The 26,262-nt window shown below is 39.7% G+C and overlaps 1 protein-coding gene across 2 annotated transcripts in view; it reads left to right on the top strand.

Moving 5' to 3' along the window:
• Nucleotides 1-18,460: 18,460 nt before the first annotated feature.
• pard6gb (par-6 family cell polarity regulator gamma b) overlaps nt 18,461-26,262 on the top strand; it is a 32,159-nt gene continuing 24,357 nt past the window's right edge. For both annotated transcript variants that reach the window (XM_053334637.1, XM_053334636.1), the window contains exons 1-2: nt 18,461-18,755; nt 23,435-23,657. In XM_053334637.1, the coding sequence (XP_053190612.1) occupies nt 18,684-18,755; nt 23,435-23,657 (295 nt within the window). In that variant the 5' untranslated portion in view covers nt 18,461-18,683. The remainder of the gene's footprint in view (nt 18,756-23,434; nt 23,658-26,262) is intronic.

Below are 26,262 nucleotides of genomic sequence, written 5' to 3'. Positions count from 1 at the left end.
TGTGTGGGTGTGTGGTTGTAGGCGGGTGTGTGGTTGTATGCATGTGTGTGTGTGTGTCTATGTGTCTATTGTAGCAATGTATTTCCTTGTGTGGGTAACGTAAAGAAGATCCTCAGATTAGGCACATCTGTCCCGCTTTGCTGCAACATTACTCACCACAGACATCTTAGTACATACACGTGTGTGTGTGTGTGTGCACATATATATATATATATATATATATACAGAGAGAGAGATAGAGAGAGAGATAGAGAGAGACAGAATACATATATATATATATAATTTTTTTTTTCATTATTATTTTTTTTTTTTTCTCAGTTTGTCTTGATCTTAAAGTGGATTTGGTTTGGACCTTGACTACAACTACACTGGTTCATTTACACTGGTATGTTAAATAAAGATAAGAACATACTACAAGATTTACCCCAGGTCATATTTTACCATCTCCAACAAATTACATCAGTACAGTAAGCATTGATAACAACATAATTAGCTGGGGGTATGGGGGTAGTAGTTTGTAGAGAATAGTGAATGGCAGCAGAAACAAAGTGCATGGAGAATATTCTAATTCAGACTAAATTTATATCCGAAGCAGAAAACCACCATACTGATTTACACGCTCGACAGAATGTATAGCGATTATCATGTGAGATGGTGAAATAATCAGGCTATTTTCTGTCACGTTCACACCTTCACCCTCTTGCTCTACTGTATATGTGTGTGTGTGTGTGCGAAAACATGTGCTAGAACATTTAGTTACGCTAAGGTGGCAATGTTAATAAATATATCCTGTGGGCACTTATCGACTGATCACACTTTCCTCCCTGCTATTTTGTTCAGTGTGTCACATAAACAAGTACATACAGTTGTAATGGCTTGTAGGAGCATGAAAAATCACCAGCAGAGACATGCAGACAATGCATGCAAATACACAAACCAGCATTTGTGTGTTTACTATACATCACACACACACACACACACACACACACACACACACACACACACACACAAACGCATTGCAGTGGATGCAGGTTTTCATACAGATAAGCATGAACAATTACACTGATCATCATTAGTAAGCACACTTTTTTGAGGACATGGTTCTCATTTGTTTGGTTTCTAAGATCCAAACACTAGCACAACATGCTCAGCCAGTATTTTGGCAAAAAGAAGAGCATCTAGTATCTTTATAGCTATTTATTTTCTGCTTGGCATTTCAAAAAGAGCGTTTTTGAGTGCCTGTGCCTCATCGTGGTGGCGCTGGTAGGGCTTGTTTTGCATGCTGCTTACGTGGCTGCACAATTGCTGTGTGTCTGTGTGTGTGTGTGTGTGTGTGTGTGTGTGTGTGTGTACGTGTGCGTGCGTGCGTGCGTGTATGTGTGTGTGTTTGTGCATTTGCAAAGAAATATGTGTGTGAGCTGTGGGTGAGATCCCGCAGTGGTTTGACATATATTCTCCTGTGTGATCATCACACAGACACACACACACACACACACACACATACACACACAGGATGTAAGGTGCAGCGTGTGTAAGACGAAGGTGTTTACAGGCATTTAACAAGTTGTCTTTAAAACATGTCTAAGAGTAGAGAAGGTGGCAGAAAGGTTCCCATAAAATTATGTGAACCACTTTACAGATGTTTAATGCACCAACACCTTAGAGTTTAATGGCATACAGTCTGTAAACAACTGGAAAGTTTTTCATGCACATACTGTCTGTACCAGTAACAATTATTTGCAGTGTTGGAAAAATACACTCAGATCCTTTATTTGAGGAAATAACATATAGTAGTATAATAATATAGTAATATTAAAAGCCCAGATGTTAATCAGCAAAATCATGTATCCAAAGTGTTCAAATTAAACAGCTTAAATTTGTAAGAATAGTTTATATTTAGTCAGATTTTTTCTTATCATGTTTTATATGTAAAATCTTTATCTGCACAGTAAAATGTAACTAATACAAATGTATTATGACGAACAGTTAGTATAATATTGCATATTTCTATCTGAATTGTAGTGCAGTAGTAACTATAAAGTATAAAGCTGTAGAAGTATAAATACCTCAAAATTACATACAATATATGTATTTACCCATATACACAAATGACCCCTATGCAGTTTACTTTAATTTGAAACTTTTAAAACTTAACAAAAAGTATTTAAAACAGGTGCAAACAGTAACCCTCTGTGGTGCTACAAATCCTTCAAATATTTAAAAGCAGTGACAGAAGAAATGTGTTTTTATTCTGACACGCCAGTTTTTTGTTTTTAAAGGAAAATGTCCCTGAAGTATTGGGGTTTAAAGAAAGCTTAACATTATTCAAGAGCCCTTTAAATATTTTTTTTTCTGTTGAATTTGCCTCTTAAGGACCTTGATGATGACTTCCTCAAGTTCAGTATTGCTTGGTCTGGCCTGCATAAGCTGTGACTCCCCATTAGAATGATCTTCCCCTTAAAGCCTCATCATCACTGCTCAATTTAGCCACCTTAGCCCGCTTATCATATAGATTTACTGAGGATAGCCCATAAAACCCTATATCACTTCTCAAACTGTTATCATACACCAGTTGAACTAGGAGTCATTTAATGAGACGTATTAAACGGCTAATTGAAGTGTAATGTGCTAAGGTTTTACTTCCATTGTAAGCGATGGTGACACGTGAAAACCCACAGACCATTAAATGAGCTCAATGAATTAATTTTATGCAAGCACATGTGTGTGTGTGTGTGTCTCTAAAGGATTAAATCTTTGTAGGAACCTACATTTGTCTGTGCATATTTAACCAGTGTGTGTGTGTGTGTGTGCGTATGCCTGCACTGGCTAGAAGTTCTGTGCCTGTGTGCATGTGTGTGTCTGTGTGTGTGTATATGTGTGTGTGTGTTCTAAGTCAGCACCATCCCAGAGCCAGTCGCTGCCTCCCCTCATCACTGTGTTAATCACTATGATTAGTGACTCATTTCATCATTACAGGTTTCATACCACACACTGCTTACCTCCATACACAACCATTCCTGGATAGAACTTCACACACACACACACACACACACACACATACGCACATAGAGCGAGAGAGGCCTGGCTGTTGATCACACACTCCTCCACCTTCACCCCTGCAGTCTGCCATCCATCACTGTGCCACTGGGGAGAGAGATGGAGAAAGGAGAGAGGACAAGAGGAAAAGATTGGGAAGGGGAGAGGGAGAAAGAACAGAGGAGTGAGACAAAGGAAGGAGTGACCATGTCTGTCTTTTTACCTTGAGCTGGGCCTCTCTTAATCCCCGCCATGTGCGCACAGACAGACTCACAGACACACACACACAGACACACAGACACACACACACACACACACACACACACACACACAGAGCTAACGGAAAAAAGACATGCGAAACCAGAAAGCCTAAAAGGCAACCACTTCCTCCAGGGGTAGCTCAGGTATGTGTGTATGTATGTATATGTGGCGAGGTGCACCAAAAGCAAACACAAAGCAGTGGGAGGTCAACAAACATGCACAGAAGCACATGAGTACAGGCATATATAGTAAAAGCACTTTAAAGCACACACAGACAGAGCAGACCCCTCTTTCAAAAGTATACACAGAAGATACGTTTGATGTTTAGCCAATAGCTGATTTGATTTCTTAACAGCTACAATATCAGGATTGCAACTAGAAACATTGAACTTTATTCACATTTCATTTTTCTACAGCAGAAGAGGATATGTATTAAAATAAGAAAATCTAATAGAGGGAGCACATTTAAAAGTAGAAACTGATTTGGGTCTAATTGGGTCTAACAGTGTGGGAGTCTTTACATAAAACCTTGATTTCTATTATAGTTATTTAGGTCTTAGAACTGTAAGAAGACAGCAGCTGGTTCAAGGGTACACACTGGCAAATACAATGCAGAAAAAGACATTGACAACTTTGTAGGTTATGTATAAAAGCTTAAAATAAATTCTTAGAATAAGTTAAGACCAGGTTTCAACCACGTATTGTGTCTGATGCAAAAGAACAGAATTACAGCCCAAATAAGGAGGTACAGTATGAAAATGTTGATACCCATTTCCATGTCTAAAGTAGATTAAAATTAGTTTAATTTTTTATCTTAAAGTTGAAAGAGAGTGTGATTGAAACACCTACACAAGAAAAATTAACTCAGAATAAAAACTTCAGACTAGTGAGTGTTGGCTCACTCTTACAACAATATTTGGTTATTCAAAATGTAACTGTCTCTGCAAAACTAATAATATACAAATTACAGTTTAATGTTTCATACATTTTCAAAATTGCTGAAAACATGATATTGTATTTCTCCTGTTTTTCTCTGTTAGGCCTTGGTGCATTAGTGTGCACTAAGACTTAACATAGAATTGTGCTCCTTACAAACTCACACAAACAAATTATTCTTGTAAAGTTTAAAGAGAAGCATCCCTAATGTGAATTGCTCTATAATATTTGCATATATGATACAATGTCTGCGTCACAGAAGAGCTTCCTCCAGTATGCCTTTACAAAAAAAGCAGAGTCAGAACTTACAATGTGATTTACAGAGTTGAGAAAAACAGTCTGCGTGATTGTGAGCGTGTACACATTCTGCATATACGTGTCTGCTGCATGTGCAAAAGCATCAGACTGCCTTTGTACACATTTCCTTTGTTTCATTTCCACTGCTCGTGCAGCATGACGCAAGCTGAGCCAAAACACCTAGTTAGCTTTCTTTGATAGCTGATCCTACATCTGTGTTTGGATGGCACCTTGTCCAACCTGCTCTGAATGATCCAGCCGGGCAGGCTGTACACTGAGTTGAACACTCCCCGTGTGCCAAGAGACTGTCGAAACAATAATCCCACCCCGGGTCAGAGTACATTAACAGTCTCTTTTATGAGGTACTGTACCCGCAGAGCCTTTCAGGGGGGAAACCTTTAGAACAATGGAGATTGTTTCCTGGAGGCTATGAAGCAAATAAATTCAGCCTGTAGGGACCTTTGAAGGGCACATGGCGTTCTCACCGAGCTCCTGTAACTTCTCAGCAGCAGATAAGTGTTAAATTCTAATGCTCTGAATCCCCACTGTGTATCTGCTGCCACACAAATATCTACACATGAAATAAAAAAGTGATTTCAAAGGAAATGTAATAGCTAAGTATTGAGAGAGCTACTGTACAAATCAGTGCTGGAACAGGTGTAGGACAGATACAAAGACAAGGAAACCACGTCAAAATGTTGGGACAAGGCTATAGAGTTGTGGTGAACTAATCCTTACCAGACCTGCCTCGTCTGTCTTCAACCAGCGACACCTTGTAACACTGACATGCGTGTGTGTGTGTGTGTGTTTAAATATGTGCCTGCATTTAAACACACACGGGAGGTGGGGACTGGTCTGCATCATGTTTCAAGTCAACAAAAAAAAGGAAGAGATATTTTCTGCAGAGTCTGCAGCCTCTCCCCTTCAGTAGCACCGTGTGTGCATGAATTTGCACACGTTTGTGTGTGTGGGTTGTCAAAACCTCCCACCATATGGACTGTTTTACCAGGTGACCCAGCGGACTGCATTACCGGGTGACAGAGACACACAACGAAGCCTCATCCATCTCCACATCTGCAGTGAAGACGGGGGGGGGGCATGCAAATTGGCATGAAGCTTGTGTTCAGAACATAGTTTCTTTTCTCAGACAAACCTCTTTTTTTCTGTCTTAAAATGAGCATTGCACTGCAGGAACATGCATATTCTTAGATACAAACTAAACCCCGACAGCAGTTCTCTTTCCTCTTTGCTCATCTATCCCACACTCTCCTACTCCTACACAATCTCTGCATGAACATACTGTAAACATGCCAGCTATTTTAAAAAATGGACACATCTTGGACTATTTCTCAAGTAAAAATAGCTGCTCCTACATTCGAGGAACATTTTCTTCAACAATGAAATAATGCAGCTCGTTGTTTCAAGGAACAATTTTGTTATTTTCTATTGTCTGCTGGTAACTGACCTATTTTTAACTTTCCATTAATGGACAGTCATCATCTTCTTTTCCTAAATTGATGAGTACATAATTCAAATATGATTCATCTTCTTTCTGTGCACATTCTTACTCATATCCCCCTTTGTTTTGATACAGAAAATGAGATGACTGAGAGAGCTGCATATACACTCCTCAATTGCTAGGTGGCGTGACCTCCATAAGTTAAATGATTTCTGGTTGTACATACACAGAAAGCATCTGCAGATGTTCCCCTAACCTTACAAATTGATCTCTATCATCAGCTTGCCTTTTTTCTACAGCATCTTCAAAGTGTTCTCTGAGCTTCAGGCCTCGCAACGGTCAAACAAAAAGTCCAGAAAGCAGCCCGTTGGCAAACAAATAGAGAGAGCAGTGGAGGAGGAGTGAGGTGAGGGGGCTGTGGGACTTGAGTGGGGGTGAAGGGAACGGGGGTATGTTTACCTCTGTTCTCTTGGGGCACTGCTTCAGGGTTTGGGGGGGGGGCGTTCGCAGGGGGGTGAGGGGTAGTTCTTTTTAAGAGGGATGGGGGAGTCTGGGAGAGGATTTTAGGAGAGTGGTAGAGGGAGTAAATATTAGATATTTGGAGGAAATTTGCAGTCCTCCACTGCCCTCTTTTAGTGATGCTTGTTTTTTTTTAAATTTGGTGCTCACACTTCAACACAAGCAGTCTTATCAGTTGCAAATCATACTGTGTTGATCACTTCCTCAGACAATCACATACGTCAACCTTTTTTTTAAGTTCTCTGTTCCAGTGGTGTGATGGGAACTGTAGTAGATCTAAACTTTTAAAACTTCAACCTTAAATCTTTCATATATTTTAAAGAAAAGGTAACTCTGACCTTGAATTCATAATTACAAATCCAGACTTAAAATGTGGTTTTAGGACTTCTATTCATTTTGTGCTCTTCATTTTGTAATAAGTATGTTTTCACATGGTCTCAGTTTGGTTCTAAAATAAGCTTGTAGACAATTTAGAAAAATATAAATGCACAGTGGTATATGAGATAATTGTTTCTTCTATTCTTCTTCTTAATTTTACTCCATACACCGGTGCAAAATAAACCCAAGCCCACACCTCCAATAACACCCCTCATGCTCCCTCAACTCCTCACCCTTAAATTCTCTCTCTCTGACACACACAAATACACACACACACGTTCACACTAAAGGCCCCTGCCAACAAAGAGAGGGGGCAGCAGAGAAGGGAGAGAACCAAAGAAAGGGAGAAGAAGGAAAATGCACGCTTGACTAATTCTTGTATTCAGAGTCGGTAGTCCCCTCCCCTCCCTCTCCTCTGGCCGTGTGTGTGTGAGTGTGTGTGTGTGTGAGAATTGGCACACTCTAACCTTGACATTTTAGCATCATGGGGGCGATGAATGAAAATGACCACAATACACTTGGGAGGGGGGAGAGAGTGGAGGAGGGCCGAGAGGAGGAAGATGATAAAGGGTAAGCAAATGGTGAGGGAACGGCACCGAGAGAAAGATCTGTTTATCTATATATTTATATATAGAGAGAGATATGTAGATATGTGAAGGCAAAAAAGTGTGTATTTGTGTACAGTTTTTGAGAGTGTGCAAATGTCTGTGTGTGTGTCCAAAGTAAGCAGCAGCAGGGAGGAAACAGGATCACTGCTCTAAACAGCCTGCCGGTTATTTAAAGGCCTTGGGGCCTGTACTAGATTGATGTTGTTTTCTTTCAATCAAGGAGCCGTGTGGGACGCGCTCTCACTGCAGACTGCTCGCATAAACACTCTTTACTGCTATAGCGTAGGGAGGAAGACAAGCCTAGACACTGTGTCTGCATCTCTCTGTCTCTGTCTCCATGCCATCCATGTCTCTCATGATGGGAAGTTTTTGCCAACTTACTAAACCCTTCATGCAGCAAACTTGTTTGTCAAGCCTTCAAAATGCTGACAAGCGATACTGTACAAGCATGTTTTCAATTGAAAAGCACTTATGTATCGTGGATATCATCATCCCTAATACTGTATGATATATAATTTACAACCCAAGTGCAGATTAACAATCTCATTTAGGATTTATCCCATCCCAGAACACATTAGTTGGTCAGTGATATTGTGTCCCCTGTCAAAAGTGGTTCCAGTCAGACAAAAACTGCAACATGTACATAAAAATGAAATCATGACCTGAAGTCAAATTGCTTTTAAGCAGATATGTGCACATATTTGGAATACAGTTATGCATGTGTAGGTGTCAATTTTCTCTTCTCGTCAAGGATATTAGGTCTGTTCCAATTCTGGTTGAAAACTGATATGAGCAGATGTAACAGGGTGTCATCCGTTCCCCAGTCAATAAACATCCACCTGCACCTGGACCAATACATCCATGCATGTTTTCTTTCTCCTAACAAAAACATTACAGTTTTTCTTTAACTGGGTGAGAGCAATTGCACTAAAGCAATATCCCATCCATATTTAATAATATGTTAGGGCATAATAAGCTTTAAAAAGTTTAGTAGTTTAGCATTCTTCATTGAGTAACATACAGTATAGTCATAATTTTGTCTCATTCATGTTTGATCAGAACATCATCCCGCCTCACAAGAGTACTTGTTGTCACCCCAGCTTTCTCCACCATATGTTGGCAACCAGAGCACACTGTATGGTATTCTTGTAACCTCCCTGTCTATGTTATGTATATATGATATTGCTGTTTTTACACTGCTTTTGGATTCATTATGTGTTTTATGCAGAGCCATTTGTAATCGAGGTTGGTGTTGAAAAGTGCAATACAAATCAACATTTTTATATCTACTTTTCTTTAAGTGATTTATTGCTTTGACTATAGTCAGGTAATATTAGTTAAGTTGACTTTTACAAAGAACAGAGATGACCAAATGCAACATTTCTTAGCTGAGTATAACATGGAGTGAGTAAATCTGTCAGCTCTATCCACAGTTATGAATGTATGAAACAGATGCAGCGATTCTTCATAAATATGGAAGAACAGCAAGGAACTGGGATTTTGCTCCACAGAAGCCTTTATCACGGGTGCAATAAATGTTCTCATTGCACCTCAGCTTAGTTTACTCATGATATTCAGCGCCCCCTTGAGGTGGTGTGGGAGATCTTCCCTATTTGAAATCCAAAGACTAAGAATCTGAGTTTGGACACGAATGCAGAACCTCTTCCTTCACAATACTCACAGTTGTTGGTAATGGGAATAATAATAGGAATAGTAGAACAGTAGAATAACCAATAACCAATAGTAGGAAAAGTGGAATAACCAACTGAGACAACTAAATGAGTGTGTTTATGTGAATATATGTGTGTTTCTGAATATTAATGCCAGTCAATTTGTGCATGCACAGGTGCACACACATATAATCAGATATGAGGTTTGTCTGTCTAAACGCAGGAATCCTTCCGCAGACTAGACTGTGCCCTCAAGGTTTATATGGAGTCAAAACAAAAGAGAGTGAGGTTATGAAATATTTTGAGATCTGTCAGAAAAAGGTGTTTTAATTTTCCCTCAGCAAAGTCCGCCAGAATATATTCTGTAAAACATTATAGCTAATGTTCTTCAGTTTCCACTGGTCTGTCTCAGGCACTCAGAATCAAAAACAAGATATATGTATGGAGTCTTTGAGGCTTGGAGGATAAAAGAATCAAGACACAACACAAATAAAACACATTAATGTTCCAATCTCCGGATGGTGCCTTGACTCACTTTTGTGCAGGAGACAAAAAAAATGTCATCTCCTGTGGGCAGAGAAGTGTCTATACACACCACCTGAATTTCAACAAGTGTGTTGCACAGAAAAAAGGTAAATAAGTTAAAACACATGTGAAGTCTGTTTAGACCTCAAAGACATCTTTATATACTGAATTTGACGATTTGAGTGGTGAGTGTCTATCAAGCAGCAGTCACAATGGCTGCAAGTTGGAGTTAATTTAGACGCGCCCCTCCTGGCCACTACATTGTGGCTTGAAGAAAACTAATGCATTGAAGTGAAGGCAACTACATACTTCTCTGTAGCAATACAAAATGTATGACTTTATTATTTAATTTTCTCTGTGTCTTGATTGTAGTTTGCAACACCCCAAGCAACACGTTCCCTCGACACAGAACTTCGAAAGGTCAGCGACGGTGTTACAACGCAGAAGCAAGAATCAGGCTTAAGGGAGAGCCCAGCCACCCTACGGAGGAAACTCATTTTGGCCGCTTGTACCCGCGATCTTGTTCTTTTGGTCACTACCCAAAGCTCATGACCATAGGTGAGGGTAGGAACGAAGATCGACTGGTAAATCGAGAGCTTTGCCTTTCGGCTCAGCTCCCTCTTCACCACGACGGATCTGTGCAGAGCCCACATTACCGCAGACGCCACACCGATCCGCCTGTCGATCTCCCGCTCCATCCTTCCCTCACTCGTGAACAAGACCCCAGTGCTCCAGTGACTGACAATATTGCAGCAAATGTAGTGCGAACCAAAACTTGACTTTAACACTTCCTTTAAGGCTATTGTGGATGACACCACAGATGCAACATGCACATTTTTCTAAAGTCTAGAGTATCTTTCTATATACACGAGCCTATATATTTAATGATGTTAATTTCAATCTGATCCCTGTGATTTGCTGATAAACATGGTAAAAGGTCCAAAGCGAGATGTAAAAGTTTGTAAAACTTCACTCAGAAAGTCAAAAGCCCAAGCTTCAACCTGCTCTGAATGCTCAATTTGCAAAGTTACCTTTACTTCCTCCTTGTGAGTTTCCATGCTGAGCAAACAATGAGGAAAAAATTGTCTGTTTACCGAGCCTCTGGAACTGCAAGAAGTGTGCCAAGGGGGCAGCTTCCAAGAGCTAGCCAATTAGAACAGAATGGGCTCAATGGAAGCGGAGCTAAAACTGCCAGTTTCAAACAGAGGCTGAACTGAGGGAATACATAAAGCATCTGTATAAGATGAATAAGAATTATATGAGCTGTTACTCATGCAAAGATATACCACTCAAGCTGCAGTATGTAAATAAAAACCTCGAAATGTGCATGATACATCCCCTTTAAGTACATTCAAAGAAGGTATTCTGGACAATAGACCAGTTGCACCACTGTACATAATTTACTATATGATACTTGATACATTTTTTCAGGTGCAATACAGAGTAAGCATGAACTTCAGCCCACCACATACCCATGCACACCTCCTGAAAATGCTGTCCTTAGACCCTGTGTGTCAGTACTTTCATATGTAACAAATGAACCAACTGCTGTGTTTAAATTGTGTAAACTGCTCTTGTTGGGGACAGAGATTAGAGGGTTATTGGTACAGTATGAGAGGTGGGTTTACTGCTGAGGACGTGCCTATTCCATTATTCCAACCATATTTTACATCTCCATGGCAACTACACCAACACACACAAACATATATATTAGTTTCTAGTGGGCATAAAAGGAAGTGAGTATAACTCAGTTTACTTTTGAGCACTCTGTACTTGACTTCGCTGCTGAGTCTCACTGTTGACCCATTGTGATTTCCAACCAATTAAGCAGATACGGTGCAAAAGCCAAATGAGACCTCTTACTATTATCTAAGAGATTACCTTTTTATAGACCTGCATCTTATAGTTGCTGCCAGGAGAAATCTAGAGGAAATCATTACAGTCATGGTGGAAAATAACTGGAACAAATTATAGGATGCGTTGACAGAAATGGCTTGGGTGGAGGAGAGGGTCGGTGAACACACACACACACACACACACACGCACACACACACACACACACACACACACACACACACACACACACACATATCCATCACAGCAGCAGCCTCTGTGCCTTTTTCTTTCTCATCGACCAAATCTATTGATGTACTGAATGTTGTGGCTGAGTCAATAAACAAGAGAAAAAGCTTTTTAAGGAGAGAGTGACTGAAAGAGTGTATCCACATGCAGTCCATCTTTCTGTGCATTTGTGTACCTGAACGTGTGTGTGTGCACGTGCATTCATGTGTACACCTGCACATGTCTCTCTCTCTCTGAAGTGACTTTGTCCATGTGCTGTCTATTTCCTTCTACTCACATCTCCTGTCCTCTTGTCTCCCCTCTTCTCTCTCCAGACTCACAGAGCTGACTCGTTAATGTTTAATGCTCACTCAGGAAGCAGACACACTCAGTAAGGCTCTGACACACACACACGCAAACACACACACAAACACACACACACACACACAAACACACACACTCCACTAATACATCCCCCTAGCGACGCCATCCTCATTACCAGCCTGAGATGTGACCTTTCACCCCGAGACCAGATGGCTGATGTTTTCATTCTGGAGGGAGAAGAAATGATCCAGGAGTGGCTTCACATCGTACAGCGTCACAAGGGGGGAAAGAGTATGTGTGCTGGAAGATGATGGGGGTTTTGTCAATCAACATGGGGATCAGGCAGAGATATTGCTGAATCAGATATGGCTCTTGTCAATTTGAATATTTGTGAAAAGAATTAGGGTTCATATAGCCATAACATAACTTGGAAAAACTGATTGATATTGATGAGAGCAAAGTTCTTGATCACCAGTAAAGTAGATTAAAATTGTGCAAAAATTACTAAACAATGCAACAAAATTGCAGCACTGCAAAATGTGCACATTCATTTTCTAACCATGCATGACCATACCACAGTTTGTTCAGAAATGCCTATCTGGTATAGATGTTTAAAGGGTTAATATAACCATGTTTTTAAGTGAATTGTTCCTGGATTTGCACCAAACTGCCCGTATGAAAGGTCTTTAACACACTATCATTTCTTCCACTGGCCTGTAGGCTTCACTGACTCCGGAAACTATGTGACAAAGTCCAGATCAGGCTGCAGGTCTTGCCACTTTACACATCAAAAGATTCCACAAATCACAGTGTGGACGAGAGGCAGCGTCCGCATGTGATTGAAACTAAGCAGGCGGCAATGTGTCAGAGGTGGCATTGTGTGAACCTATGTGTATGTGTGTGTGTGCTTGTGTGAGTTGTGAGAACGAGATTTAGGAGACTGAGTGAAAGCAGAGGTGATTTCACAGGCCTGTGTGTCTGGGCTTGTGTTTGTGTGTAGCTATAAGTATAGCAATGGCACCATCAGGTGGTGGCGGATAGTTCTAGTGCATGAGGGATCAGAGGGTCACAATAATAGTTTAGGGCCAAAACTATTTGTATTTTATTTTTTCTGAAATCACCAGGACAAAGCAACCACAATCATCAGATACATAGGTTCTTCTTTTTTATCAAATAGCAGCAAATGTGGTCAACAATATTCAACCAAGTCTCCATCAAAACAGAGGTGACAGTCTTCAAGAGAGCTTCTGCTAACAGCACTATGTATTCACTTCAACGTCTCTCTCTCTCTACCTCCTCCACAAACTCTCACCATCCTTTTCTCCCCTTTTTTACCTTGTCCTGCCTCTCTCTGTCTCGAACACAGGCATATATTTGAGAACTACAGGGGAGAGAAAACGATAGTGATGGAAACAGAAAAAATTACTTTTCCATTTTGCAATGTGCACTGTGCACTGTGCCTGCATTTCATTTTGTCTGCCAAGTAGACAGAGTCAGAGGTCACGGCTGGAGAGTTTGATGGTGTATCATGACTCAGTGGGAGCCGGAGGAAAGCCTGTAGTTCTGCTTATGTTAAAACACAATGGCAATGTCTGTTCAATATGACCTGAATGCTGAGATCACCCAGAGATGCACAAGAAGGCAGTATATGTGTGTGTGTGTGTGGGTGTGTGTGTGTGTGTGTGTGTGTGTGCCCTCCTTTCTCTTTAATCATAGAGTGAGTGGAGCAGAACAGAGCTGAGAGTTGAATCAGGGGCCTTTCTGCCTCTCCGGCTGAGTTTGGCACTTCAGCCGTCTAAATAACCCCCTAAATAACCAGTTCCGGATGTTTTATCGGTCTATGCACAGAGGATGGATTACTGCAAGTATCTCTTCATCTTACTGTAATCGTCTCATCTCCCATTACCAACAGAAGACCACCTGAAATCAGACATATGGAACTGGATTAAAACCACACACTACTATGAGTTCTAAGTATTAAGTGACTCTGCTGCGCTCACATTACACACAAATTGAGAGTTACCATCTGAATGCAATTAATGACTCCCCCATTTTTCCTATTTTACCTTGGTTTTCTTCTTACTACCATTTGCCTTTATTAATTTACTCCTGTCCTATTCTATCAACTTCTATTTTTCCTTCCTTTCTCAGCTTTTTCCTTGCCTTTAAATTCCTTGTCTTTGCCTTTCATTGTAGCACTAATGATGTTGCTATACTGATTACAAATGAAAAAAATAGTGTTTATATAAAACTTGAAGTAGAGAAGGAAGGAGTGAAGGAGAGACTACATTCATAATGCATAGGAAAGCATTTAAATAATAAACCACTCTTTCACTGAACTGCAACTCTCCCCCACAGTGCAAAAAAAAAATGTTGGTCAAGATTATAATAATTGTTTTTTATACTCTGGTCTACATAAATACACATTGTATGTTTGGCCTTGATAATCATCCGTCAAAAAAACTGTTCATATTTGGCCTTGACTTGACATCTCTCCCCTTTCTTCAAAAACTTGCAAGCAGGAGAGAGTATTTTCTGATTTTGGTGAAGAGTTCATGTTCTCCTTCTGTTAAGGGAAAAACAATTTATGTGCGTATGCATGCTGCAATGTCAAATTCTGTATTCTGTGTCTCCTGTCAAAGTTCAAAGCGAAGAAACGTGCTTTGTAAGTGTCAGTGCTCTTAAAAGCCCTCTGCATCTCACCCTGGAGGGCTAGCTGTTTAATGTGCCTTATGTTGGTGTGTGCTGACCTCTGCTGGTCACATGTGGAATTACTCCATTAGAGGAGACAGAACTTCTCTGTGTGACTGCAGGAGATAAATAGAAAAATAACTTGCTCATATGTGTGTATTATTTTTTCTTATTTGCTTTGAAGAAAGTATCAAAACCTTGGAGTATCAGTGATTTACATGACACTTGTATGTTGTTGTAGCAACAGTGAACTGATTTCTGTCACATTCTAAAAAATGAGAAATGAGTTAGAATCATACTGAAAAGGTTTTTTGAAAACAGGCCTAATTAGGTATAGGCTTTGTATAGCCAAGATCCGATTCTGATATAGTATTAACATTTGATTACTCAATTAGTTAGATTAATTTTGAATTCTTGATTTTATGACTGCATCTTTACGTTTTTGGATTTGTCCTGCAATCTCAATTGACAGGATTAGAGGAAGGTTGTCCACGAATGCATTGTTGGTACCCCTATATGCATTTACTACAAGGAGGATTTATCCACCAAGACTCTACTGCGCTGAAAGACAGAATTATTTTGATTTGGATGGCAATCTAAGTGGTACCTTTAGTCTCATATCTAAGCAACACATGTGACGTTATAATTGAATACTTCTCTCTTACAAACATGTAATGTAATTACTACTAACCCTATTTGGTCCATCGGTCTTCATCAAAGTGAAATGCATCCCACATTTTACAGTAAAATATTACTGACTGAACCTTCAACTTTGGAAAAAAAAAAGTCTTTTCTAATTTTATATAACAAGAAATTATTGACAAACAGTGACCAAACTCAGAGAGATATGTGCAGTACTTAATACTGACCTCGGGTGGGCGCCATAAGCTTAAATACTAACATGATATACCATTGAATATACCATGAGTACAATTATAACATTAAGTTAAATACTTCCATTCACAATATAAGTTGACTGGAATCACCTCATTTCAGCATAACCTGTGGGATGAGTAACTGTCAGTCAGCTTTTTCAAAGCATCACTCTTTAACTTACTGTTTATTGTTTATATTCTATTTAAATACATTAGTCACCTTGAAGTAGTATGCCTAAATAAGTTGATATGATGATGATTTTGTTAATGCATATGGTACATACAGTACAAATCAAAGGAAACACCTGAATGTAGATCCCTTGCTGGGAGGGGCTCAGATGGCTCAATTATTATCACTCAGAATAACCTTTTATTGATTTGCAGTGATCCTTGGATCAAGGGGTTATTTTGGACCCAAACCATGTCTAACTTTGAGGTGGGGGCAATGGAAGTGTAGTTCATCAGTTTAAAATATGCAGTGTATAATGTTAATAATTCAAACTTAATATTTATAGTGATGCAGGGGTAGTACCCTTAAGTACCATTTCAGTGGGTACATTGCTGTAATTTAGTTTAAAAGGCACTTTTATGTCTTGCATGGTACACAATTTTACTTAAACTGCTACAATTTAATAAGGCACAAAAATTGACCAGCACTAAAGGGTACACAGTTGTCTCCCAAAAGAGTAGCTACAAGCATACCATTTTAGGTACACACTGGTTCTGTGTTTGAGTGTGTACTGTAAAACAAAATTAGCTGTAATCCTAATGATAAAAGTGACTAAAGGAGATAATGCAGCTATTAATAAAACTATTACTGTGGAGCACCTATGACCCCACATATTTATATTAAAACACTTATTTATCTTCAGTGCCACAGTGAAATAAGCATCAAAGAGTGTACTCAGTGGGTTTGTAGAGGGTCAACACATTCCTGTAGTGAGTAAACAAGCAGTAGTTTAAGCTACTGGGGGGTCACTTCAATCTGCAGCTGTTGTATACAGGCAGCTTCAGAGGCCAAGGAATGTTGTAAAGCAGGACAGCGGTCAGGAATACTTGTCACTGTGTGTTTTCCAAAGCCTTTTACACTGTGAGGGAAATCAAATAGGATGCTTAAAGGAAATCTTTCTTTGCTATGTTGTGACATGCACAACATTTATCAGTTATGTTCCACTTACAAATGTCCAAGTATACAAAAATGAGGTGATTTAGATTGTGTTTAGTGGTACCTCATGATCCAGGTGGACAGTGATCTTCCCATCTTCTATATGGTGGACTCAGGTGGGTTTTTATAATGTTTTTGAAGGAGGAACTTCTGAACAGAATCTAATTGAAATTTAATATAACAAATATTTACCTGGCATGTCTGACAAGTTGAGCAAGTAATCATAGGTAGTAATAACAGATAATTAGCTTTTACCATTTCATCTATGTTTGTAAATACATGGCTGATTGTGCTTGAGCACCAGCTAGAACAATAAACAATGAGATAAGAAACAAAATGTGATAAAATGATAATAAATGAAAAGTGATGATGCTTTTGGAAGGTCTCATATTCCACAGATCACAGTTCTACTTGTCTTGCCTTGTTTATATGATGATACACTTAACTGTATGAAATGTATTGACAAGAAAGGAACCATTTACAGGGATGCTAATAAAACTGTGTACCTTGTCTAATGTCAATGTAAATAACTCTGTCATGTAGAGTGAAAACTCTCTACCCGCACACACATTCACAAACACCACAAAACATCACAGTTTAGATGCTTTAATGCTTGTGTTATGACCGCACCCCCTGTGCAATGCATGTTTATTGTTCAAATGCTCCACAAATATTCATCCAAAATAAGATGAACGTGGAGACTGGAGCAATAGCTAATTTTAATTTGCACCATTTTCCAATTTAATATTGGAACTGTAATTAAGAAGTTTACATAACATTTGTTTTTGACAAATGCGTCCTCTGGCGCACTGGAGGACCAGTGTGAGCAATGCTACCTTCAGACGCAGTAGGAAAAATGAAATGTATGTGGTTCATGGTGAAGTGGTCATAAACTAGCAAACATGATGGACAGGAATGGGAATGATTAAGTCTTTATTGTTAGTAATGATTTAAATCTGACTTTTGAAAACTGTGTCATTTTTCGTCCTGCACTCTATAGTATCAAAAGCTTACTGAAACTTGGTAAATCAGTGAACGATTGAATTTAAGTTATTCGCTGTAATATTGGACATAAATTGACAATGTAAGGTAGGGAAGAGGATTACGATACAAAAAAAGTATTTCACCGACATAATATTTTGGATTTTCTGGTACAGTACATAACTTTAGCAGACAGTAACATACTAATATGTGTGACAATACATTTGTTTTTTAGACGTTTAATTATTGTTATTTTAATTTCAGTTGTATATACAGTTGGAATTGTATTTTTTGGACTCTGTATTTTTATATTTTCACACGGTATTATGACTCTAAAATCTGGTGTCATTTTTCTCTTATGTTTTTTTTCTTAACTGATGGCAATAGGCTATGTGTATATTATTTTGAGTTAGCTATTTTGGAATTTATTTATTTTAGTTGTTTTTACTGTAAAGATTTTGAAATGTTATATATATACGTCATGTTATGTTATGTTATGTTAAGTTTAATATATTAAATAGGTGCAATCTGTGGTGCAACATTACTGGCGACAATACGTGGCCAAAGAAACTAGAAATAACGAGCACCACTTGAACGCATCGCAGGATCCCCTTTTTGGGAGGGCTGATGTCATTTCAAAACTTAACTCGCACTTCCAAGTCAACGCGGAGAGTTGCTCTCCTCCTATTCTCCTATAAAGCCTTTCCTCATGTGTGGCGGAACACATTTTTAAAAAGTCGAGGTGGTGAATTACAGTGAAGAAAAACACCAAGTCGTCTGCTCTAGGCGAAGCAGAAGGATTTTAAACAAGCAACGCGGACCAGAGCCCCTTTTTCTGCGGGCAAAAAGCGGCTGAACTTTTTTTTTGTCTTTTCTTTTAAACTGAAACCACCAAAAATGAATCGGAGTTTTAACAAGTCGCAACCTCTGCGGAATGCGGACTGTAACGCCGTGGAGGTGAAGAGCAAGGTGAGTTTCTGTGCGTGGTGATTTACAGGCTCTATCTAGTTCGGGACTTTGAGAAGAAAATAAAGAGCTCACATGGTCGCCCCGTAACTGAGCTCTAGTTGATCGGACAAACTGTCTGCAACTTCACTCACAGTCACAGCTTTTCTCCTTTCATTGACAAAGCTCTTACCTAGTTCACGAAACGAGAATTGAACGCATCAGCTTCTGGAGGTTTCTGTCATTTGCAGACTGTTTCTCCCCCCCTCTCTCTCTCTCATTTCTCACCGTGCAGATTGCGCTGATTTAGTCTCTTTCCCTCTTCTGTCACGAAGCTGTTGGGGGGAGGGGAGGGGAGGGGAGGAGAGGGGGGGATTTAGAATAGGTTAGTTTTTTAGCATTTGTTACTTCCAAGTTTTGATTTGTTAAATCGGATGTTTTTGCAACATTCAGCGCGGGTTTTGTGCTACATAGTTTCATCCTGTTCATTGTTTTGGATAGTTTGCTAGAGGCTGACAGTGTAGGCTAATGGCTGCGTAAATTAAGTTAACCAGTAAGTAAAACCAACACAATTATCTATCAATTTAGGATTATGTACTGGATATCACTAGCTTAGATAAAGTATTAAACAGACAGTACACTCATTTAATCGAACCGCATCAAGTACAGTTGCTTCACATTAGGCCTGTTTGGAAAGAGTTGGGCTAATTGTTTGTAGTCTAAGAACACTTTGTTTTTAATAGTTTGGCACAGCATTTAGCCTACAACTATTTATAGCATGAGTGTCCATAGTGGGATTCAAAACGGATCATCTCATGAAACTGTGTCCATTCTTTACCATAACATTGCATTACTTATCATTTTGTCAAAGTCTCACAAGGACCTCTTATGACCAATGTTTTTTTTTCATAGTTTCCATTATAGTGGCATGTACGTGTGTGTACATGCATATCAGCACACAAAAATGTGTCTGCACACAATTGAAGGATAAGTTCCTAACATGCCAAATTCATCTGCTGTTACAAGAGGTGACTTCTTATTGAATCCAGAGGTATTTTTCATTTTTAGTGTTGGCTGCCCTGTTTCAGTGAGGTGGCGGGGGCAGTGACCTGGGAATGCAGAGAGTTGGGTAACAGTTATACACAGACAGTTAGAGATGGTGGGGAAAGGAGTTGGAGTGGCAAATCTATGTCAGGATGCTCATACACATTATCTTCAATAAATAAAATAGTTTTGATCAGTTTCGTGCTTGTTTCACAGAGACAGGAGTGGTCGCTCTGTAGCTCTACATGAGGTTGTTTGTGGGTGGGAGTGACAAGCCCAGGATCTGTGTGGTTGGACCAGGCAGGTTTAACAGCATCCTCACGTCACACCACCATAGAGCTGACTCACTGTCATGCAACGTCACGTTTCCCTTTTTGGATCAGATGTAACTCCCTCACAGTGACGTCCTGTTAAATGTTTCGTCATGTTGTTCTATTTTCAGTGGTTTCGTATGAGCAGTTTGATGTTTACTGGAGGCTGTGTAGTTTCACCTCACTCACTGCTCATCTTGAGATTTGATGGGAATAACTGAATAAAGAAGAGAAGCAGATGGTTTGAAGAGTAGATAAATGTAGTGTGACTCCAGTAAGAATGGAGGTAGAGGATATTTGATGCTGTACTTGGAAAAAATCTTATCCAGCAAGTAGCTCTATAACTTTTGTGTCTCTGTAAAGCAATGTTTATTTACTGGTACTGCATCAAGTTACAGCATGTGATACATCACATGGTTAAAATATAAATATTAGGGGTTCATCTTAGGCAATAACCCTACTATTGTTATGAATCTGTAGAATACAGACTGCAAGAATTGGTAGATTAATTGATTAGTTGATAGACAGAAAATTCATAATTCATTTTTAAATTAATTGATGCATGTTTCTTTTTTGTTTCTCTTTTTCCAAGAAAAATATCTTGTTCCAGTTTCTGAAATATTATGTTAATAAACTGAAACTCTCTGGGCTGTGGACTGTTGGTTTGGACAAAAGACGTTTTAAGTTCTTGGGCTTCGGGTTAATCCGTCAATTATTTTCTCAATTACTCTATTAGTGGTTTCACCTAAAAAATGTCTTGAAAAGCCCAAGATGCAACCTAAAATATCTCTCCTGACCAGCAGTCCATAACCCAAAGATATTCAGTTTTCTTTCGTAGATTACTTAAAGTAAAAAACATTCACTTTTAACAACCATTTTTTTCTGTTGCTGGAAGTGGGTGATTAACCTACCATTGATCAAACTGATTGATTATTCCATTATTTGCTGCAGCTCCATTTGCATGTCTGTGTTCAGGTTGGTTGACTGTAGTACTGTGTATGTGTTTATGCCTGTTTCCCACTGGTTCACGTTTAGTCTTACCAGGGGAAACTGTTCCAGTGATAAGCTTATCAGGGATAACACTAGAGGTGTCTGGCTGCCTGTTGTGGAGCCCCGGCCAGGAGCTGGTTTCACTCACCTAAAGCTCTTATCAGAGACAGGGAGAGTATGTGGGGATTTTGGGGGTTGGGTGGGATTCTTTTTTTCCCCTTTATTCTGCCCTTACTGTGATTCATTCAAGTTTTCTTTATTTCCAGAAAAAAACCTTTATTCTCAGTGTGAACCTCTGTCAAGTCACGCTGAGTCATTATGCAGATCATGTTGTGTACTTTTTATTTATGAGTTTGTCTTGAGTAATGCCAACAACCTGCACGCTATATCTCAGGTGAGTTGTCCCTGATATGCAAAGCATTAGGCAAGAAGCAAAAAACAGGAGCTAGTTATCTTCCATTTTCTCTCCAGGCATGTTTGAACTTGTTGACATCACTTTGCTCTGATAGGCCAGGAAGACAAATGATGTCACATGTGTAGTGATGTATTCTTAGGTTTGGCATTAGTATTGAGGTACATGATTAATCATTCCATGTTCAAACTTGCTCATACCCACTGGCCAAATTCTGCTTGTAAGAAACAGACTGTTCAGACTCATCATGCCATGTAACACTGAGCTCACTGATACACCAAAGTAGAATTATTGTTTGGTAACTCAAGTGCAACAGGTTGAAGTCTTACACTTTTAATTACCATTCACATTTAGGTTTCAACTTCCTAAAACGGTAACCACACCGACTGAACTGGTTTGTCTGCTTCTCGCGTGTTAGTATGCATGTTGACTTTTATTAGCTGGAAGTTGGGTGCCACACTTTCAAAATGTGAGTGCGTCACATTAAGGCGGTGAACTACACACCTGCCTGGCATCTCCTCCGCCTCCTCTTAAATTTATGTCATCTTCTAATAAAGATCAGGACTGGTTAATGTATCCCTTGCTCTTCTTCTCTCCTCCCATTCTGTAAACTGCTTTTCTCCCAGCAGCCCCCCACCCCCCACCCCCCCTCCACCCTTCCCCTGCTCTTGGATCATCTCTCTACTCGTTTCCCCTACTGTCAGCTTCCCTCCGCTGTGAGCTGATGATTACAGTAACAAACAGCACCTTAGTCTACAAATTACCACTGTGATTCAGACACCGGCGCTCCTGCAATTGTCTGTTGTTGTGGTTTATTGAGCTGCGCTTTTGTGCCTCAGTTGTATCTCTCCTCCTCACGTCACCCCCCCCCCCCAACTTCCATGCTTCAGTCACATGATGACCCCACTGTGACCCTCAGCTGTGCTCTCATTGGTGGTTCGATGACCTAGCCGGGAAAGCTTGTAGCACATTATTGTTCAAGTCTGTGCTCTTGTGCATAAACTGTGGGTGGGAGGTGGGGCTGCCTGCCACTGTCATTTATATATGCTGAGGCAGCTTACTCATCCACCTGTATTGTTCTATTGTACAGCAACCACCTCCTTCCCATTTCCTGCTGTGCAGCTGAAATGAATTTTTGCAATACTATGATATTGCATACAGTGTAAACACAAAGCTACAAGGTTTCCCTCAGTAAATTCTTGGGCTTTAAAGGTGGTAAGCCACACAGATCCAGAATCCACATATTTGATGATAGCCTTAACAACAGCCACACTCATTAGAGGACAAGTTGAACTTTTGCAGAGAATTAGATGAGAAAGTTGATACCACACATCATTTAACTCCCAGCAAGAGAGCAAATAGGCATATTTCTCAAAATGTCACTCTATCCCTTTTGTGGCATTTGCTTGTGTGAAAGACACCTCTGCTCTATGAAGGTCAGTCTTCCCTTTTATAAAAGTGAATATGTTTTTCTATGATTGTAGTGGAGGTGTCACCATTCTTTCATATGGACAGAGACACCCATATTTGCATGTATTCATTTATGTACAGGTTGTTGAGTAATGGGGATTTGCTGTGCTGTCAGTCACTGTCTGTATTTTTCTGTAAATGTCAAACTCTTCTTGAGGTGTTGACTTTTTTGTAAGCCATTTGTAGAGCGTAACATGCAAATGTATCAAAAATGACTGTGTTGAAATCAGTTTTTGGACAGAATTACAACTAATTTAAATTGTTTCTTGTTTAGAAGCCACTTCCCCTGTGCCATATTTTTCATATGTCCATGACCACAGCTTTGACAGAGCTCAGCAGACTTCCAATCTGTTCACTTCATGTGTGCCAAATGCATGCATGAGGTCGGCCTTCCTAGGTTTCCTCTTCCTGTTTGATTGTCCTAGTGACTGTCCCTTTAACGTCCTTTCTGTTTTGATCTTTTTTTTTCTCCTCAGTATGGGGCAGAGTTTCGTCGATTCTCAGTGGACCGGGTCAAGCCTGGCAAGTTTGAGGAGTTTTACAAGCTCATTCTGCATATTCACCGCATTGCCAACATGGAGGTAATGATTGGCTATGCTGACATCCACGGTGACCTCCTGCCAATCAACAATGATGACAACTTTTGCAAGGCGGTGTCGACAGCTCACCCACTGCTCAGGATCTTTATACAGAGACAAGGTAAGTTGGTTGGGAAGTTTTAAAGACAGGCTTCCAACATTAAAATCTTAAATATTATGTCTTAAAACTGCTTGTTAGTTTAAATAAATACTGGATGGATATTGGTTCAAAAATCCTGCAACTGGTAAATCTATAAAAAAAAAAAAAAAAATCTATTGCATTATCTGTGTCTTGGGCTGCAATCATTGTGCTGACTCGAATCAGGTTTCCCCACAGAATATTTCCTTATCCAATTATGTCTGTCTTCCCGCTATGGGAACTCGAGGCCTTTTTGTTTACTTCATGCAAGTGTGTGTGTGTGTGTGTGTGTGTGTGTGTGTGTGTGTGTGTGTGTGTGTGTGTGTGTGTGTGTGTGTGTGTGTGTGTGTGTGTGTGTGTGTGTGTGTGTGTGTGTGTGTGTGTGTCTGAATGTGTGTATTTTTGTGTTTCCTGCCCTCTTATTGGCTGGATCTGTTTCAGTCTGTGTCTGTCTGCCTGGCTAAGTCCTGTGTCTTATCCAAAGGAAGGGCTTGCAGGCAGATGAACACACACACACACACACACACACAAACCAACACACAGCCCGGTGCCTCGGCTGCCCATAGAAATCAGGTCATTGAGCAAAGCCTGTATCCCAGCATACCAGACATTACTGAGAGACAAAAGATCTGCATGAAAAGAGAGACTCCTTACCGAGCTCCCTCCATTTGTGTGTTGGTGTGCGAGTGCATGTGAGTGTGTATTTGTTCAAAGACAACACCACGATACCCTGAATGGGAACCAGTCCTCTCCATCTCTCTCTCCCTCACTCTCACTGATCCCAACTCTGGAGTGGGCCTTGACTGCCTGCCAGCCAGTCAGCGAGCATACTAATGAATCTATCACCATTCACATCTATTCATACCCCCAGTCCTTCTTGGAATGTCCCTGGCTCGGTTGTGTAATGAACATGTACACTCCAGGGTATTGTTTTAAGTGCCGTGCGATGGGTCGACTACAAAAGATAGGCACAGTGCGGTGAATTATCTTGTCGCAGATTTCCTGCAGGAAAAATGGATTGGATATTCAAGAGGTCCCACCAGACTGCTCTATTGTGTGATTTAGAGTCTTGAAAGCTTATGTGGCTGGAGTTGAATTAACTCATTGTACGATTGCTGGTAAGACATCTGCAAAAGATGTACTATGTATAAATTAAAGTAATGATTGTTGCTTTTGTTTTAAAGCTATAACATTAATTATCACACACACTGATTGTATGTAGTAGTACAAAATCATCAGGCCATTTAAAGACGTTTAAAGTTATTTTCTGCTCACGTCTGCACAAAGTTTGTTTCATAAATGTGGCCATATGTTAGTTTTAAAGTTCCTTATAGATGTCAGGTCAACAAATATTTAGTTGTGCTTCTACACAAATTATTAGAAGATTTTTGTTCAATGTTTTGGGAAAAGATGTCTATTTTCTCACGCTGATTAAACACATTAGATATGTGTTGTTTAGTTGTGAGTTTTAGAGGTGGTGGTCCAGATTTTGTAATCTAGGACAGAGCCAGGATAGTAGTTTCCCTGTGCTTCCCGTCTTTATGCTAAGCTAACCATCCAAACCAAAACCCGTCATTGAATAAGACACAACTTCAAAATCTTTCCCCTTCCTATCCTCTTCTCCCATTAATTATAACCATCTATCCTCATTATCCCATTTTTAACATTTATTTTACATCCAATAGCTTTGACCTTGCTGTGTACTAACTTTTAGTATGCTTTGTTAATTGGAAATGTAAGTGTATTCTGACATCATTTCATCTTACACACACTGTCATGTCTGAATAATGATATAAAAAATTCCTGAAACTTATATTCAGAGTTCTGGTAGTTTGGATGGGATGACATTACCAAGCATCAGCTACCTATGACATTTATAATATCCCCCTTTTTTATCCCAGTTTCACATTTGTCAGTGTCAAAAAAAATCAATACAAAATACAGGAGAAATGCCATAAAACACCAGACAGAGTGAGGGCAGACGTGGTGGCTATGAAGGAGCTTATGTAGTGTTATTGTGGCGTAAACACAACACTGACATGGTGATGTAGTTTAGGGGAATTTGCACTGTTGTGACTGGTGATGCTGCAGCAGTCTGCACATCTTAACCCTCACTGCAGTCTATTGTTAGTTGTTAGACAAAGAGGTGTGTGTATCACCATGTGAGTTCTTCATGTCTCAGTTCGGTATGCTACATGCACGAGAATGTGTGTGTGATAATGACTGTGTCAGTCAGTACCAGCCTACCAACACAGGTCATCAGAGAACGAGCTCTTGGTGTCACCATTTATCGTCTCTTGGTCAGCAGACCACCCAGATGAAAGCCACAGCTTTACAAATGTATAAAGATCGTGTGACTCAGCATTCAGTCACAGTAGGGACATTCGCTCTAACATAAATTGATCTTTCACATGTATGAGTGTGGGGAAAAATATTTAAATAGACTGAAACCCTGACAGCTCAGCTCACAAAGTTTTTGTCTGTTTTCATTAAAAGTAAAAAAAAAAAAAAAAAAAAAGGTGATCTGAACTGTGATAAAAGTGACAATGCAATTTGCATTTGTTTCAAAGAAAAGCTGTCGCATGGA

This window comes from Scomber japonicus, chromosome 15 (assembly GCF_027409825.1).
Source record: "Scomber japonicus isolate fScoJap1 chromosome 15, fScoJap1.pri, whole genome shotgun sequence".
Taxonomy (NCBI): Eukaryota; Metazoa; Chordata; class Actinopteri; order Scombriformes; family Scombridae; genus Scomber; species Scomber japonicus.
Note: the sequence above shows the minus strand (reverse complement) of the source record. Positions and strands in the feature narration are given on the sequence as shown.